Here is a 16,186-nt window from a genome sequence, read left to right as displayed (position 1 = left end):
GAGTGAGTGAGTGCGGGGGGGGGGACGCCCCGCGTGGGGCGGGTGCGGGAGGCTCGAGGGAAACTTCCACCCACCCCCCCGCCGCCGCCGCCGCCGCCCCGCGGGGAGGCCGGGGCCGGGGGGCCGGGAGGGGAAGGCGCCTCTCGCTCGGCGGAGAAAAGGCGCCGGTGCTGCTGGCTGCAGGCAGGGCGCTGGGCTTGCGGGGTGATGCCTCCCGGGGGCCTCCCCGGCGGGGACCGATGAGGTGTTGTAGCGAAGTTTGCTTTCTCTCTGCCGGCAGAAGCACAAATAGCTGCCGGTCCCCCCCCCAAAATCGTAGGGCGTTTGTCGGCGTGGCGTGCCTTCGTTCCCTCCTGTTCGGCTTGGCCGCGGGTGTTAAAGCCCTTCCCCGAGCCAGCTGGTCGTTCCCCGCGGCCGCCGCGGGGAATCCCTTCCCCGGGGCCGGGCTGGGCGGGCGCCGGGCGCCCGCAGGGTTCACCCCCAGCGCCGAGCGGGCAGCCGGCTGCGATGCGCTCGGGTGACATTTGCCGCCGTGGTTGGGAAATACTTACTCCCTTAGTTTTCGCTTCGCCTCCGGTTACGGGCTGTAACTGACCTGCTTTTGCTGCGCAGAGGAAAATCCTGACAGCAATGGGGAACGGCGGAGTCGAGAGAAGTTTGGAAGGGGGGGCGAAAGGGTGAGGGATTTTTGTTTTCTTCTGCCTGCATTGTTCGGGATTTCTCGGTCTCCTTCCTCCAGCCCCTTAGTGGGATGAATTATTTAGCACCCTCGTTTTCAGTTCAGCCCTAAAGCTTGCAAGGGGAGGCTTTCGTGTCTAGAAGGAAAAAGAGATGGTAGGTCTGTAAAAATCACGTCTGGCACAGAGCAACCCAGCTGCGATCTCTGGCGTGCACTCTGCTGTTCTGCCTACGACGGCCAGGCTCACGCTGGAGATTCCCCTTCTTAACGGTGACCTAACAGAAAAGCCTGTTGTTCAGTATCTATTTTGCATGAGCTACTATGCTGTAGCAGTCACCGCTTCATTCAGCTAAAGAGAGCGAGAGGATAAGAGGATTCCAATTTAATTAGCAGTTTGTTAAAACCAGTCAGCTTTGGTCACATGTTTATAATTTTAGAACGTATGTCTTAATTGCAGTAAATTCTGGTGTTGTGCATAAAGCAAGTGCCACATGCTGTTTGCGGCATTGGCTGTGGCAGCTTCATGTTTCTATTTTTTTAATTTACTGCAGCATGTGTTTATTTGTGCAACGGCAGATTTTTGTGTGTGCTGTGGGTATTTTGCGTGAAGCAGATCTAGGAGATCTAGGAATTAAAGCATATGCTGGGAGGTTTTTATTACCCAGGGAGCTGCGAGATGTGTCTTTTTTATTGGAGCATATTCAGGTTGACATCTTGAATACCCAGATATTGTTCTGGTTATTTTCAACAGTAGGACTTCTGTGTGGTTTTAGCATCTTTACCGGAGTCTGAAATACTCTAAATGTTGAGGCCTTCCTCGCTCCTCCTCCCCCTCCATAATTACTCTGGTTGTTCTCAAACAAATAGGAACTATCTCGCAATATCCCTGAAATCAAACACCAGCAGACTGTACCCTGTCTTCTGCCTAGCTAACTGAGTCACTGCCATGCTTTGTGCTAGATTAAACTGTCGTAGTATTGCTGCTGGTTGAATATGGAAGATCCCTTGTGTATACTGTGATTTACATTACTGTAAATAGGGTAATTGAATTACAGCTTCTCTGCAATGTCTTGTTCCTCTGGTGTTACCAAAGATCGGTCAACTTCACTTGGGGTGCTAGGCAGGCTTCTGCCTAAATGTTTACTTGAATTAGACATTTCTGCTAACTCTTATAATTGGATAAAGAACTACTTTTGTTTGTTTGTTTTTAAACCCTGTATTGTTGAGGAAGCCCTGGGAGTCTCTGAAAGCAAGGTAGCATTAGTTGTTAACACACATTCCACCCCCTCTCCAAAAATAAAAACAACAACCAAGTTGAATAGCAGGTTACTGAAATTCTGTTTTGTTGCATGAATTCCTGTATCAGAGGAGAAAAGATATTCCGAGGTTAGCTATGGGGTGCATAACGCTAAGAGATTTTTTTGCCTTTTATAGCAGTCAGGATTCATTCAGGGCCTCCACTTGCTGGACAGAGAAGGGAAGTGTTCTATGGACGCTGCTGTAGTGGGTGGAGGAGAGATAGTGAAATGAGTTATCTGTCAGCTCCTAATAACTTAATTTGAAGATCTTAATTGGTGAGGATGAAATGTGCAAACTCACATAGAGCTTTAGTTGTTTGCAAGGATATGTTTTCTCCAAGGCTTGCCTGCTTTTTATACCACGGCATAGGTCTTTTTCTGGTTCGTAACTGCTAATATGGGATATTTGTTTCTTAGAACCTATTTTAAATAAGCTGCTTTCTGCCCTCAACTTCAGCTGACAAACAGTTTGAAATCCAGGATGTGTGCTTCTGTCACTCCTAAGTCAGTATGAAACCTCAGACAGAACTGTGACCTTCAAATATGAACTAAGTCATGTATTTGCAAACACATATCTTTATAGAACTGGCATTAAAAAAAAAGAATAGGGAACCCCAGTCAGATCTTACAGGATTCTGATTTGAGATTAAAAGGCTTTTCCACTAGCTCCTGCTGTCACTTTACCTCTGTCAGAACACTAGAGGAGTTTAAATTTTTGTTCAGTTCAGCTCCCTGTTACTTTTGCTCTCAATGTTGACAAAAGATGCAAGTATTTCTCTGCCTTTCCAGATAGTGTGTGCACACCGAAATACCAGCTGGTGATGGAACATGCCATTCTTGTTGCTTTCGAAAAGGCTTTTAGAATTTGATGGCTAATAGCAAACAGTTGAGTATAATTTTTTTAGTACTGTTCCTGGTATGTGTGGCATTTTATGTTTTCTCCTGGTTAGTGGTACTTGTTTATATTCGTGCTATTAAAAATATTGACAGTTCTTCATTACATTCAGATATGCAGCTGTCTTAATTTTTGTAAATAACTTCACAGTCTATTCAGTGAAATTTACTAGCTTTTTCCATAATCTAGATTTGTTCCTAAATAAACTGCAAAACCCCCTACCTATGTATATTTTGAAGGCTGTGGCTTATAAGCTACTAAACATGAGTCTGAGGTCATAACAACCCTAAAGAAAATTTGATGAAAGATTGCCAGTATCCAGCCAGAGGTAGTTGTTACAACTACATATTGATATGTCACCTACTAATGACAGCATGGCTCTTTTCTGACCAAGTTGCAGTATGTACAGTACGCAAATCTGTTTGGTTTTGTGTTGCATCACCTCGAACCTACTTAACTTTTTCGTACTTGCTCGGTCAGTCGACAGAAGCTATGCCCAATGGGTTGCTGAGGAAAAACGTACTATTTTGAAAAGTCCTTATGTGGGCCCCCAAAGTTAGATGATGTGGCTGCATGATCACCCATAGTGCTCTGAGATAAGAGAAACTCATGTGTCTGAAGGATGCATCTTAGCCAAAAGGTATTGTAAGGAGAATGTTTCTAGGTAATTTTACACGAAGATGAAATTTTATATCAAGATGAAATTAAGCTGAAGGCTCTTCTCTAGTAGTTTTAAAGGATATCACTTGATTGTATTTTATGAGCTGCCATGTGATACTGCTTTAGAGGGTTTTGTCTTTTCAAAAACTGTGATAGAAACTAGTAGCAAGTGTTCTCTGGACCTTTTGATTTATGTTCCTTAAGGCTGGAAGACCTCTTTCAGCGTGATCTCCTAATGCCTTGTATTCTAGTGATTTGATGCCGACAAGAAAGAACATTGAGTGCTTCATCAGTGTTGTTTTCTGAAATGATAGCATTTTCCTCCGCACTACTGATCTAACCTGAGACCCTCTAGCTTTTGGTATTTTCTGAGATTTTGAGTCTAATTTGGTGATATGTTTGTAAAACACACAGGTGGATGATGTTATTTTTTCTAAGCACTGTATGAATATGCTGAAATATTTTGCAAACACTGGGGTTTTACAGCTTCTCATCTTGATATTTTAGTGTGTGCGTCATTCTGTAGAAGAGAGTCTAAAAGCTGAAAGACACTCCGTGCTGTCAGTGCAGGGATGCTGAATGTCAGCTGTGGGGCAGGAGTGGGCAGTTAAGCGTTTTGTTTGCTGAAAAGTAAGGGATGTAGGATTGAAGAGCAGGTTTTCTTGGCATAAAAATTTGAGTATTTTGGTAAAAGAACCTTTTAGCACTCTGACAGCCTAGTTTAAAATGCTCAAAATCAGTTGAGTCTTGTATGTGGAGACTGCCTTGCTATTAAAAGGGTAATCACATTTTATGTATTGGGTAATCAGTAGTTTACATCTAGAATGTGGTTGTTGAAGTAGGCGAAAATGTGTTTATTCAAACCCTGTGAAATCCTTCAAGCCTACTGAAATAGTAAAAGGTGGCATCCTATACTAGAAGGAGACACTTTCTGCAGTGTTTCAGCATGAAGAATCTCCGAACAACTCATAATTCTACGTTAACAGTGTGCCGAATTTCAACAGTTAGCATACCTTTTAATGTTATGAAGTTCTGGTCCTCCTTTTCTTTCTAGTCTCATGTATACTGCACTAGATGATGGAGGTGAATCAGTGCAAGCTGTCTGGAGATAGACAACTTTAGGCACCTATAAGGCAGGTAGATAAGATTTAGCATTTTGCCTTTACTGTACTCATCCACCCAATTTGAAAATTAGCTGATATTCCTGTGAAAAATCTGTCATCTTTTGCTTGTAGCAGCTGCCTTGCCCTTGGCCCGTTTGGACATTCCACAGATTGTATCATTCTCCACATCCTTTTGAACATCTGTCTTACGTTTAACTTCTCCGTTTAAGCGTTGTCCTGTTGTTATTCCCAGAGGAGTGGAAAGGCTACCTTTTGGAGAGCGAGGCATTTGAGACTTATCTCCAGACTTTAACTCTTCTGTCCCTGCATTAGATTGCTAGGTATTTCTAATCTCTCTTCTTCATACCTAGGCTTTGTTATGCTGTACTGCTCTTGTATTCTTTTAAGGCAGGAGTGTTGTCAGAGTAACGTTAGCAATACACTGTGCCGGGTTCACTAATTTTGGCTGTTACCAGATGTAGGCAAAGATGATAGCTGATGGTTCTGTATTCTGAATCAGTTTTTGATTTTCTTAAAATTAGGCTGAGGTAACCCTCCCTCCACCAAATAGAATCTAATACTGGTTAAAATGCATGTACACTACTAACTGTTTATTTTGTAACCTCTGGGAAGATGGGGACAGTCACTCTAGTGACAGAAGTCTGGGAGTCTAGGTAAAAAAATCTCACGATCCTGAAACCTGCCCTTCTCTAGGAACCAACAGCTTTGTGTTAGCCCCAATTCTGTTTCTGGTTCTGTAGCACCTCCCTTAGGAATAAGAATGAGTAGTGGGGCTCGACCTTGGCATGCCACTGATAGAGACCAGAACTGCCTTGCAGACTTGCTGGTTGGCATTTGTAACATTTGTCATCTTTTATGGCTTAGTCATCATCCTTTGCGTTCAAGGGAGATAGTAATTTCTAGTGTGTAGCCATCTCATCCTAAGGTGCAGCTTATAATAGCTCAGGTGAGCCACATTCCCGAAATGCCTTTTTCTCTCTGTAAAAGGTTTCTGGGTGATACCATTAAATGTATGTGTCTATATCATATCTATAAAATGTGGAGTTAGATTAAATGAATCCCATGTGTCAAAAAAAGAGACTTTGCTAATGTCTGCAGGGGAGCTAGTGCAGGAGCCTGCCCACTTCCAGGCACATGGATGGACTGTACCAAGCTTGTTTCATTAGCTTTGAGTACCATTTGCATCTGATGCCAGGCAGTCTGGTTGTAGCAGGTATGCAGAAAAGATTTAAGCAGAAAAATCTTCTTAAAACAAAGAAAGGCTGTCTGTTAGACAAAACCAGAACCCCTGTCAATCTCTAGATGTGCCCTGCTAACCACCTACTTTGGTGCTAAAGAAATCTTCCTGCGTCTGGCCCCTGAGAATGCCTAAAGAAATGCAAAATCCTGGTAAAGAGTTTTCCTGTTGAGGGTTTCATATTCTTTTATTAGGTTTCTGCATCAAATTATTTGCTTATTAGAAGATCTAGAAGCATTCTGTACTCTTTGGATTTCTGTGCTTTATATCCTCCCAAAGAAAGAATTCCAGGCTCTTTCTGACAGGGACAGGACATAAACCAAAATGTACCCCAGAAAAAGATATTGAAGTAACAAAGGCAGAATAAGAAATTCCAACATGGGTGAGCAGACACCTTGCTCGGTGTTTTCCTTTGAGGACATAAAGTGCCTGACTAAATCTCTGGATGACTTCTGCTCTTCTGCATCCCTTTGGCAACCTTCGTTCTCTCCTTCTTAAACCCTGGATTGGCTGCAAGACACAGTGAGTGAAACTTTGCTGATAATTTAATTCCTTTCCTGACCAGTCACTTTTTCTCTCTTTCCTAAAATACAGCTGGTAAAAGGGAGCAACTTCTGGAGGAAATAAAATAAATGTACTAAAGTAATTTGTCCAAAAGTCTTTTTATCAATAACTGACCTTCCAGCTTGAGGAGTTGTCCAGCTGTCCAAAAGGGAACCTTCTTTAAAGTTGCCAATGGGGGCGGGGAGGGAACGCAAAAAAAGATAAAAAAAAAATCAGTGTTCCACAGCTATATCTTCAAATCCACCTTTGCTTTAGCACCCTAGATTTGCAGAGTAGAGAAATGAGGGGCTAGACAAGAGGGAATCTAAGGTTTGTTTCTTAGAGTACTCTGGGGAAGGATGCTCCACCGGCACTGCTGGCGTTAACCTGGAAAATTAGTGTGGGGAGCAGTCTTCTTCATCCAGGGGATGATGCATTATGCACATACCTCCTGTGTTTCCTGGATTTTCAAGTGGGTGATGTCTGCCTGAGGCACACCGTTGCAGAGCTCCGGAGGGAACGCAGCTGTGTCATTGCTTGAAGAGGATTGCACCTTCAAAACAGGTTTTAAGAGAACAGCCTGTTGGCTCCTTCTCACTTTCTTCTCTGTCTGTCTTTCCATTGTAGCCACGGAGTAGAATGGATTCTTTATTTCCTCTTTTTATAGTCTAGTTAGCCATTTCCCTTTAAAAAGAGGCGATGTGACTTTCTGTTGACGTCGTTGTGAAATCACATGGTACATGGGAACCATCTGAGTAAAAACTCCTCAAGCCTCCTGACAGAGTGAACAAAAGCTAGACTCTAGATTCTGCCTGGCAAACGGCCAAACCCAATGTTTTGCAAAACTATCTGTAGCCCTCGGTTTCTGTTTCGCAAATTCCACCTGAAGTTGTAACTCATCATCTTAACGAGGCATTTCTGTTTTTTTATAATTGCTTATGCGGCAAGGAAATTACTCCCTTTCCCTGCCTTGTGTGTGTATGTCCCTGACTCACGCTCACACATGATAGTCTCTCCTGGTGGATATGGCTTGAGTGTTCTTTTCATAGGGTTAAAACCAATTTAATGTCGAGTCAGCTGTAAAATGATTGTTCTAGAAATTAAAAAATCTGAAATTTAAGACTCTGAAAATGCGTTGTATTTTGGAGAGAGAAATAAGAGGTGAAAATTGTCCATTATGTTTCTGTATCAGCATATGATAATTGGAGCATGTGGAGCATTTTCATTTGTCAGTATTTTTCATGCTGTTCTCTTGCTAAAATAATGCTGCAGAATTCCAGAGTTTTTCCAGAAAGCATACATGTTGTTTATTCAGTTCCAAGTGTGTGTGTATTTAAAAAAGAAGAAAAAAAGAAATGGACAATATTTACCTTGTAGACCAGGAATTGTAATCCTGCTTGGTTCTGACTTATTGAAAGGAAGTTGCTGCAGTTTTGCCTTATTTCTGTTTCCTTTTCCAGGTTGATAAAATGTCATTTATTTATTGTCATGCTATTTTTTATATTCTGTTATTGTACTATGTGAACAAGACTAACAATAGACAAGAGGAGTGCTGCTTAAATACTCCGAAAAAGTTTGTAAGATTTTTCTGAAATTGGCTAAGTTACAGAAAACAGGGGCTGCTTTTTTTTTCCTTGATGACACAAGTCCCTGCAGCTAATAATTTTAATATTCTGAATATAGCTGCTTTCATTTCTTAATACTTTTGTACCCACTTGCATTCCTGTTCACAGGGGTGGAATTGTTCCACTACGTACTGAATAGCTGTGTGGATGAAATGAGGAACCGAGGAAGAAAAATAATAGAATTGTCTGTAGAAAAGAAGAAAAGCTAAAATCAGGTGGCAGAGTAAAATAATAAGAGATAGGGGGGCATGTTAAGATTGGATGAGAAAAGGTGGGTTAGTAATTTGCTAAATGGGGGAGGGAACAGTGGTTTTAATGGTTATACTCAGAACTAGCAGGAAGTCATGAGTAAAGCAAACACATGCTTACTGACTTGAACATTAAATAGAGCGATGCTTACAAAGAGGAGCAGGGATATTCAAGGGTCCATGCTGCACTTTCCTAGCTGAAAAGAGTGAGGTTTCAAATCCTGTGTGTTGAAACTGTTCAGCCCGAACCATATTCCTTTCCTTTTCAGGCCTCAAGGGCAAGATGTTAATGTTGACCTAAGTAACTGTGAAGAGAGGGCAGGAGTAAAGCTAGTAGTACTTCAGTATGTTGTGCTTAACCCTGTATTAAAACAGAGACTTAAAAAAAAAAAAAAAGTTTAGGGAAGTGTGAGCTTTCCAGGGATTATGTAATTGTACCTAGTTCAACTTCTGATTTTAAAATACTGTGTAGGTTGTTGCATTATTAATCAGTGGCTTCCCTGCACCACTTTATTAGTTGGTTTGTTAGTTTTGCCATATTTTCTAACAATCTTAAAATAGTGCTTAATTAGTTTTGTTTTTACTAAAGGCTCTTCTTAGTAGGACATTACTGAGACTGACAAATGAAGTGTTTCGTTTTGCTTTGGTCACTTGAAGGCAGCAGTGGAATTGAGTTTGTTTTATGTGGTGCAACTTGCACTTCTGGGACTCCTTGGGAAAAAAGAAAGAAAAAAAAAAAAGGGAATTGAGTCGTAAGTAATTGGAGGTCTTTATTTGTAGCAGTAGTTTTTATATGTGTGTGCTTGTTATATGTGAATTGGAACATCTGAAGTATGGCTAGCATTTCTCCATTTCATTAAGAGAAACCATGGAGCAGTGAGAGAGTAAAGTTTGATCTCGGCTTGGAAAATGGCTTACTCTGAAGCTCTGCAGTGTCAGCAGCCGCCATCCCCAGAGAAGTTTGGGTTTTGTTGAGAACTGACAGCCTTTCCTCCTCAGAGAGGCATTCCTAAACCCCAGGGAATCCCCTCCCGTAAAGTTCTGGAGTAAGCAGCATGGAGGAATAATAAGCACTTCCTTCCTTTCTATTTTCAGTCACTGAGCTAGAAAGTATCCACTACTGCTGTAGCTGGTGCTCACAAAACCCTGTGCAGCATGGTCCTCTTTTCCTCACCCTCCTCCCCGAGTCTTCAGTTCTTCTGCAAGGGGAGGTTGTGCAGCAAGTTTCAAGCTGAAAAACAATTTAAAAACCTGTCACCAGGAATGTGGCGTACTGACTTCATTATTCAGTTTCACATTTAATGTAAAATTCAGTATTAAGTTATCCACAGCGTTTTCACATGCTCCCAGATCAGGCTTGCTTCCCCCGCCCCCAGCCCTTACAGAGTGTTTATTTAGCCAGGAAGGCATGGAGAGCAGCTTGATGTTTTGGATCCTGAGAGGCATTTTGGAGTTGTTGGAAGCATCTCACTCCTTCCTCTAGTTTCATGTAAACAGCTTCGCTGGCTGTTGCAGGAGGGAGGAGAACCTTTCGACTGTGGGAATGGTGGCCAGCGAACAGGAGCGGTGTGTTGGATGTAAAATCCTTTTGGTGGCCAGAGCCGGAGACATTTTGTCAAGTGGCCTGAGTGGTGATAAAGTAACAAAACCTTTCAAAGAACTGCAAATGTTTGTCGCAAGGATCTGTACTCCTCTGTGTGTGTACTTTCAAGAGAGGTACTTTGCTAACAAATCTGAATTTTCAAATGATGATACGAAAACTGTAATTTTAGTCAAACTGAATAACTTTTTCCAGTCTCCTCCCCAGTTACTTCATTACAAGCTTTCCATTTGTATCTTTCTTAAGTTTTGTTAAAAAACCTAGCATTCAGCTTTTTAAAAAAGTTACAATATATGATCTGAATTCAGAAATATTCCTCCTGAAGGTTATTGATACTTAGGAAGGAAAAATTCATGCCTGATGGGCTTAGTTAAACTTCTCTTTGGGAGAGGTTTGAATGAGACTTTCTTCAGTCTCTGACTCAAATTGCAGTTTTAAAAAGAATTCAACATCAGTCATGAAATAAATTCTGATAAGCTCACTTTAACATCAGTGTTTTGCATATTGCTTAGTAAAATCATGGTGGAATGAAGATTGTTCTGACTCCTGATGGCAGGTTTCTTTCTGCTTTTGGCTTGAGGCTACATGTGAAATAGGCAGGTATGTTACATAGGACAGTAATCTTATTTATTGCTGTTTTGCATTTATAAAACTGCAAGTCAACACATGAAAAGGTAGTGACTTTCATTTTAAAATCAGACCTTCTTTTGTAATGCCAATGGTAAAGTAAACTCAAACATTCCTAGTGTGAGTTTTAATTTAAGCTATTCCAAGGTGCCCTGTTGTAGAAAGAAGAGCAGCATTCCCCAAAACATGCAACTTTGTTTCTGTCAGATGGACTTTATAACTTTCACAGCTTTCTAGCTGCAATTAGCATATTCTGTCATTGCAAATGGGTTTACTGCATTATTATAATTTCTGGGGTAGCATTAAAATGTATACACAGGACATGTGAGAAGGAGCTGCAAGATTATTTTCAACTGATTCCACATACGGCATGTGAAAGCTCCCTTCAAGTGATCTGCCTAATTCAAATGAAGGATGAGATAATGCTGAAAAAGACCAGGAACCTACACATTGGCTGTCTTCCATTCCTACAGTATGCATCTAAGTTGACCATAAATTGTTTTGTATAGTTAAATTGGCTAAGTAGGTTCTTGCAATGTGGTGCCATTATGAGGCATTCAATTGTTTTAGGATTTGGCAGAAACCCAGTTTACATATGTGCAGAGAAGCAAAAAATATCAGCTCCAGAATGTGTGTGTTTCATCTGTAGCCTGAAAGGAAAGTCACTGTATAGTTTGGGGGAAGAAAAAGCTTGTCTGTTTAAATTAAGTATGTGCTGTTTTACGGAACTATTACCTACAAGATCTGTACATGCTTGAGAGCTACTGAGCTGCATGAGCAGATAAGATCTTTGCCACCAAGCCGCAGAAGGTACTTGTGGACGTTGGTAGTTGGGCATAGGAGGAAGCGACGGTTGTGCCTCAGGGGTCAGTCACGGTTCGGTTTTAGGTACTTTCTAGAAAAGGGAAGCTACAAAAAGAAGCCTGCAAGAAAGCTTCAGGGAGCAAAGAGGAAAAATGGCTTTCTCTCTTACTCCCCCAGTGATCACAGTAGAGAGCATGAGGAAAAGCAAGAATAACAAAATTTGGCAGAACAGTCTGTGCATTATATCTAGTTGAAGTCATTGTTTCCTATTTAAAAACACTGATATTTGTGTGTATTTTTTTCCCAAGTTCCTATACATCCTATGGAGTAGAACTGCCCATTCCCTGAAGACATGCAGGGGGAGGGTCCGTTGTATACAGGCCTGTTACGTATCTACTTCTTTTGTGGTCAAATGTAATTTATGATTGTAGTAATCATTTTCTTTCCTTCCACTTTGCATTAAGTTCTGAAGAATTTTGCTCACACTAAAAGGAAAGCTAAAAATATCAAAGCAAGACCTTTAAACAAGGATAAAAGAGTAAATATTAGTATATCCTGCTCTCTGAACAGGTTTGGAAAGCAGAATTCATTTTCAGTCAGGTACTGAGAGCAAGTACTGCTATCAATGAAACTATTCTTTCCTGCATTGTCACAAAATGGTATACATGACCAGAGGATTTTCATCTTAAAGAGCTACTACAGGAAAAGTTTCAGAACTGAATAAAGCACAAGGGAAGGGTTTGGAGTGACGTAACAGCAGTTTTTGTGAAAGGTCATAATATAAGTTACATACTAACATGCAAGCATAGTAATATTTGCATTGCATTTTTTCAGATATGGTTGACTAGTGTGTTGACAGCATCCATGTTAAACACCTGAAAAAAATCTCCTTAGGCTTATTAGACATTGCAAATCTGACCTGACTAACCATAACTAAATTGTATTTTCTATCAGTGTCCAGCCTTGCTCCCCAAAGATTCCCTTGTCCCAAAATTTAATTAGAGGGATTTGAATCTGCCATTGGAAAATGGATACTGCTGAGGAATCTGATTCTTCCTAACAGACTGGTTAGTGCCATGGTGAACACTGATGATATCAAGGCAGTAACCAAGTTCCTAAGACATTCAGGAACAGATTATTTGAAGGTAGAAGCTTGCTGTGGCTGCACAAAAGTAGCAGCTTTCGGGCTAGGAAAGCTTATTTTAAGTTACTCCTTGTTTTTTATGGTAGTTGAGCTTTGGCTTAGGAAGACATGTTCACAGACATAATAAGAAAAATGCACAGTATAATTTAGGCTTTGCTTGCTTTTTTTCTGGGAATAGTTCAGAAGAATATTTAGGTGTGCTGTGGCCTCCTGCAAGCCTCCCTCTTTTGCTGCTGGCAGGAATCAGTCGACTTTAAATCCAGATCTCCGTGTCTGAAGGACCACAGCATTTGTCTATCCATTTTTCCCCTGACCCTCAGTGAAATGCAGTATGCTGTGGAATCTGATTCGTATTTCAAGATTTCTGTCCTTTTCAGTTGGATCCCTCTGTAGAGGTTTCCTCTTTTCTTTTTTTTCTGCAGGGAATCTGGCGCATCCCCGTGGATGAGATCGACCGCCCCGGCAGTTTTGCATCTCATATGAACCGCTCTATTGTCTTACTGCTCAATGTGCTGTCACAGCTAAAGGATTACAACACCTTGCTGAAAGTCTCATCTATGCTACAGAGAACCCCTGATCAGGGAAAGTATGATATATTTATTTTAATCTGTTACTTTGTAAAGCTTTGAGTATATTTTGTTCAATTTGTAACTATTTTATTTAAAGATGTTCTTAGTTTAGGAAAAAAAAAAAGTGGTTAGACCGATTTCCTCAGGAATATAGTGGAATGATGGGTAATTTTTCTCAGGATTACAATTCCGTAATAGAGTCTAGAATTTCTCTGAATTTCTCTCGAAACTCAGAGCAGCCATACAGCTGCCTTAACAGACTTGCAGAGGTTTTCTGTCGTGTGGAGGGATTCACTGGTGGAACAGAGCATCGTGACTTCTGCACCCCTCTGCTGGCCTCTTGCATAAGAGCTGTGTCCAGTGAGGGAGGTCACAGCCCAGGCATCCTGCCTTCCTGTAATCCTTGACAGACTGAACAATGGTTATGTGCTTGTTGGCAGCTGATGCTATTTAAAAAGCTTATCCTATTCAGGGGTGATCTAATTTTAATTGCATTAACCTTATTTAAGAAAAAAGAAGCCATTTAATGTGAGCTATATACAGATTTGTATCAATGTGAAGACCAAAATAAACATCTAAGGAAAATATTGAAGCAATTGAGGTAAAATTCTAGTAGCTTGCCGAGTGGGAAATGTTGAAATTAGTCTCTGGCAGATGCTTAAGAAATCGAACTGAATGATTGATGGCAATAAGTTGGAGGCAATGAAGGTTTCTTCATGTGTTTTTGAGTGTGAGTGCATGTGAATTTGCATAGATTGTCGTATGTCTGGGAATATGTCACCACATGTCCAGCAAGCTTGAAGCCAAAAATACTTTGACTTTTAGCATATCAGAAGTACTGGACCATAGAAGGTTTAAATTCTGTCCTAAGCAAGCCCACAGTTGTACTAAAAATATTATGTTATTTATAAGTCTAGACTGAATTTAACAAACAAGTAATTGGACATGTTGGATCAGCCAGTGCCAGCTATGGTGAACTATAATCGTTACAGGAACTTATAAATGCAAATATGCTGGGTGTGTCTGGTATATGCCTGTAACTACCCTATTTTTAAAAATAGGGTGTTTTTAGCTGAACTTTAGTTATTACTGAAGTAATGAGGAGCCAGTTTTTTGTATCTTTTTGCTGAAAAGCAAACCATAAATTTACCAATTTAATGTAATACTGTAGAGAGAAAATAGGCGTTTTAAAAGTGTTGGCTTTTTGACTGAAATAGTACCCTTCAAAGTTATTTACTTGATTTTTAGCCCTCATTAAAACCAACCAATTCTGAAATAGAAATTCAGTTTTCCATCAAACTCAGGTGGGATTGATGGCTGGAAAGTTTTCCTTGAAAGTGAACTAAAGCATTGTGTCAGAATACACAGAAGTTACAGTGCTGTAGAAAATTAAATGAAGCTATAGAATGAATAAGTTTTACATGCACAATATTAGCTTTTTACAATGCTAAATAGGAATAAAGGTATTACCACACCAGTGTTTTAGCTCTAAAAAAACCTCGATTCAAAGACAACTGATATGACCAACGAGAAAGGATTTGCTCATGTCCTTAATCTCCCATGCACGGTTTATCCAGAACATGAAAATCACCTGACAGTTCAAGATAGCTTCATGTGACTAATACTCTTTTTCAAGAAAAGGTTTGAACAAAAAGCTGGTATTTGAGGGGCACAGAAGACTTGCTACAAGAAAACTGTAATTCTGGTTGTCTGTTTTGCTCTCGGTTTGATTGGTTGGTTTGTTATTGTTTTGGGTTTGGGTTTGGGGTTTTTTTTTCCCCTCCCCTCTGTTTGTAGATAGTGCTCTTTTGCTTCATGCACGTCATCTTTGATGATTGTGGGGAGGGGAGGAGGGGAGGGAAGCATAGCTAAAGTGTTATATTTCAATATACAACTGTATATGTTTTGTTTGCTTTCTTCTAACTTGTTTTAAAATTGTTGTGTTGGGGGGTTGGTGTTGTGTTGTGTTTTGTTTTGTTTTTTTAATGTCCTGGTTCTTGCTTTTAAAGTCCTATAAGATTATGGCAGTTAGTTTAATTTCTGTTCTCTTACTGTGGCACAGGAAGTACTTGCGTGATGCAGATCGCCAAGTTCTGGCCCAACAAGCCTTTGTGCTTACAGTGAAAGTGTTGGAGGACACTCTCAACGATCTGACGCAGGTAAGGCAGCAGTGTGTTTAATGGTCATTGATTTAGTAATTAGATTTTTCTAGGTTCAGTTTACTCATTCCTTAGATCTCCTGAGGCTGAAGGGCTACATTACTATCACTTATTTCTAATACCTTTTGTTTATATGCAACCACACAGAAAACCTTCTTCCAGCATTGTTGTTTTTCATTTTTGAAATCCAGTAACAAATACAGTTGTTGAGAATGGATTGCAGTAAGTTTGGTTTGACTGTCCCTGCAATTTCAAATCAGGGTAGTTACATGGAGTATAAGAACAGCTACATTTTCAGGTGGGGTCTACTGGAAATTTCATTTTAAAATGAACTAAGATTCCTCTTGCAAAACAAAACCAGACACTAGATATGACATGCCTAGCCATTTTTAACTGCTAGACCTTGACAGCACCACACCTATTATTACATTTAATTATAATCTAGATTTAATTTTAAAAAGTCATATAGAGACCAATCAGTTTCCAGGTTAAGATGACTGGAAATTGGAAGTTTATTTGGCAAACACATTCAAGGAAGAGCTTGTTCCTAAGGGTTTTCCAAGTTAACAGAGTATAGGTTTAGCAGATTAAGTGAAAACATCCTTAAGAACACTGGAACTCTGTGTATGAAATACTTCGTTCATAAATCTGGATGGAAGAATTGTATCACTAGCAATTTTTGAAAGAAGAGATGTTGTACTAAGGTTTTCTACCTTTGGACCATCACCAAAGTAAAGGTCCAAAAATTAAAATACTATAGCAGAGTTTAGCATACTTCTTGATCTACTAACAAGAAGAAAGTTATGTAAGAGCAACCAAAAGGAAGATTCTTAAATTTGAGGTTGATCTGCAGCTGCCAAAAGAAACAGGTTCAGTTTTTACTGCAGTACGTTAGAAGAAAATTTTGTGCTATTAAAACCTTGGATTTCATTTAGTTGGATCCCACAGTATAGGCTGAAGTAGTGGCGGGGTGG

General features: G+C 40.4%; 1 protein-coding gene across 6 annotated transcripts in view; it reads left to right on the top strand.

Annotated features, from left to right (window-relative positions):
- Nucleotides 1–16,186, top strand: part of CABIN1 (calcineurin binding protein 1) — a 124,563-nt gene that overhangs the window by 77,215 nt on the left and 31,162 nt on the right. For all 6 annotated transcript variants that reach the window (XM_010575400.1, XM_010575366.1, XM_010575374.1 and 3 more), the window contains 2 exons: nucleotides 12,907–13,070; nucleotides 15,116–15,212. In XM_010575400.1, the coding sequence (XP_010573702.1) occupies nucleotides 12,907–13,070; nucleotides 15,116–15,212 (261 nt within the window). The remainder of the gene's footprint in view (nucleotides 1–12,906; nucleotides 13,071–15,115; nucleotides 15,213–16,186) is intronic.

This window comes from Haliaeetus leucocephalus, unplaced genomic scaffold (genome assembly GCF_000737465.1).
Source record: "Haliaeetus leucocephalus isolate CR32 unplaced genomic scaffold, Haliaeetus_leucocephalus-4.0 Scaffold13, whole genome shotgun sequence".
Lineage (NCBI taxonomy): Eukaryota > Metazoa > Chordata > Aves > Accipitriformes > Accipitridae > Haliaeetus > Haliaeetus leucocephalus.
The sequence above is the reverse complement of the archived record's forward strand: the minus strand, read 5'-3'. Positions and strand labels throughout refer to the sequence as shown.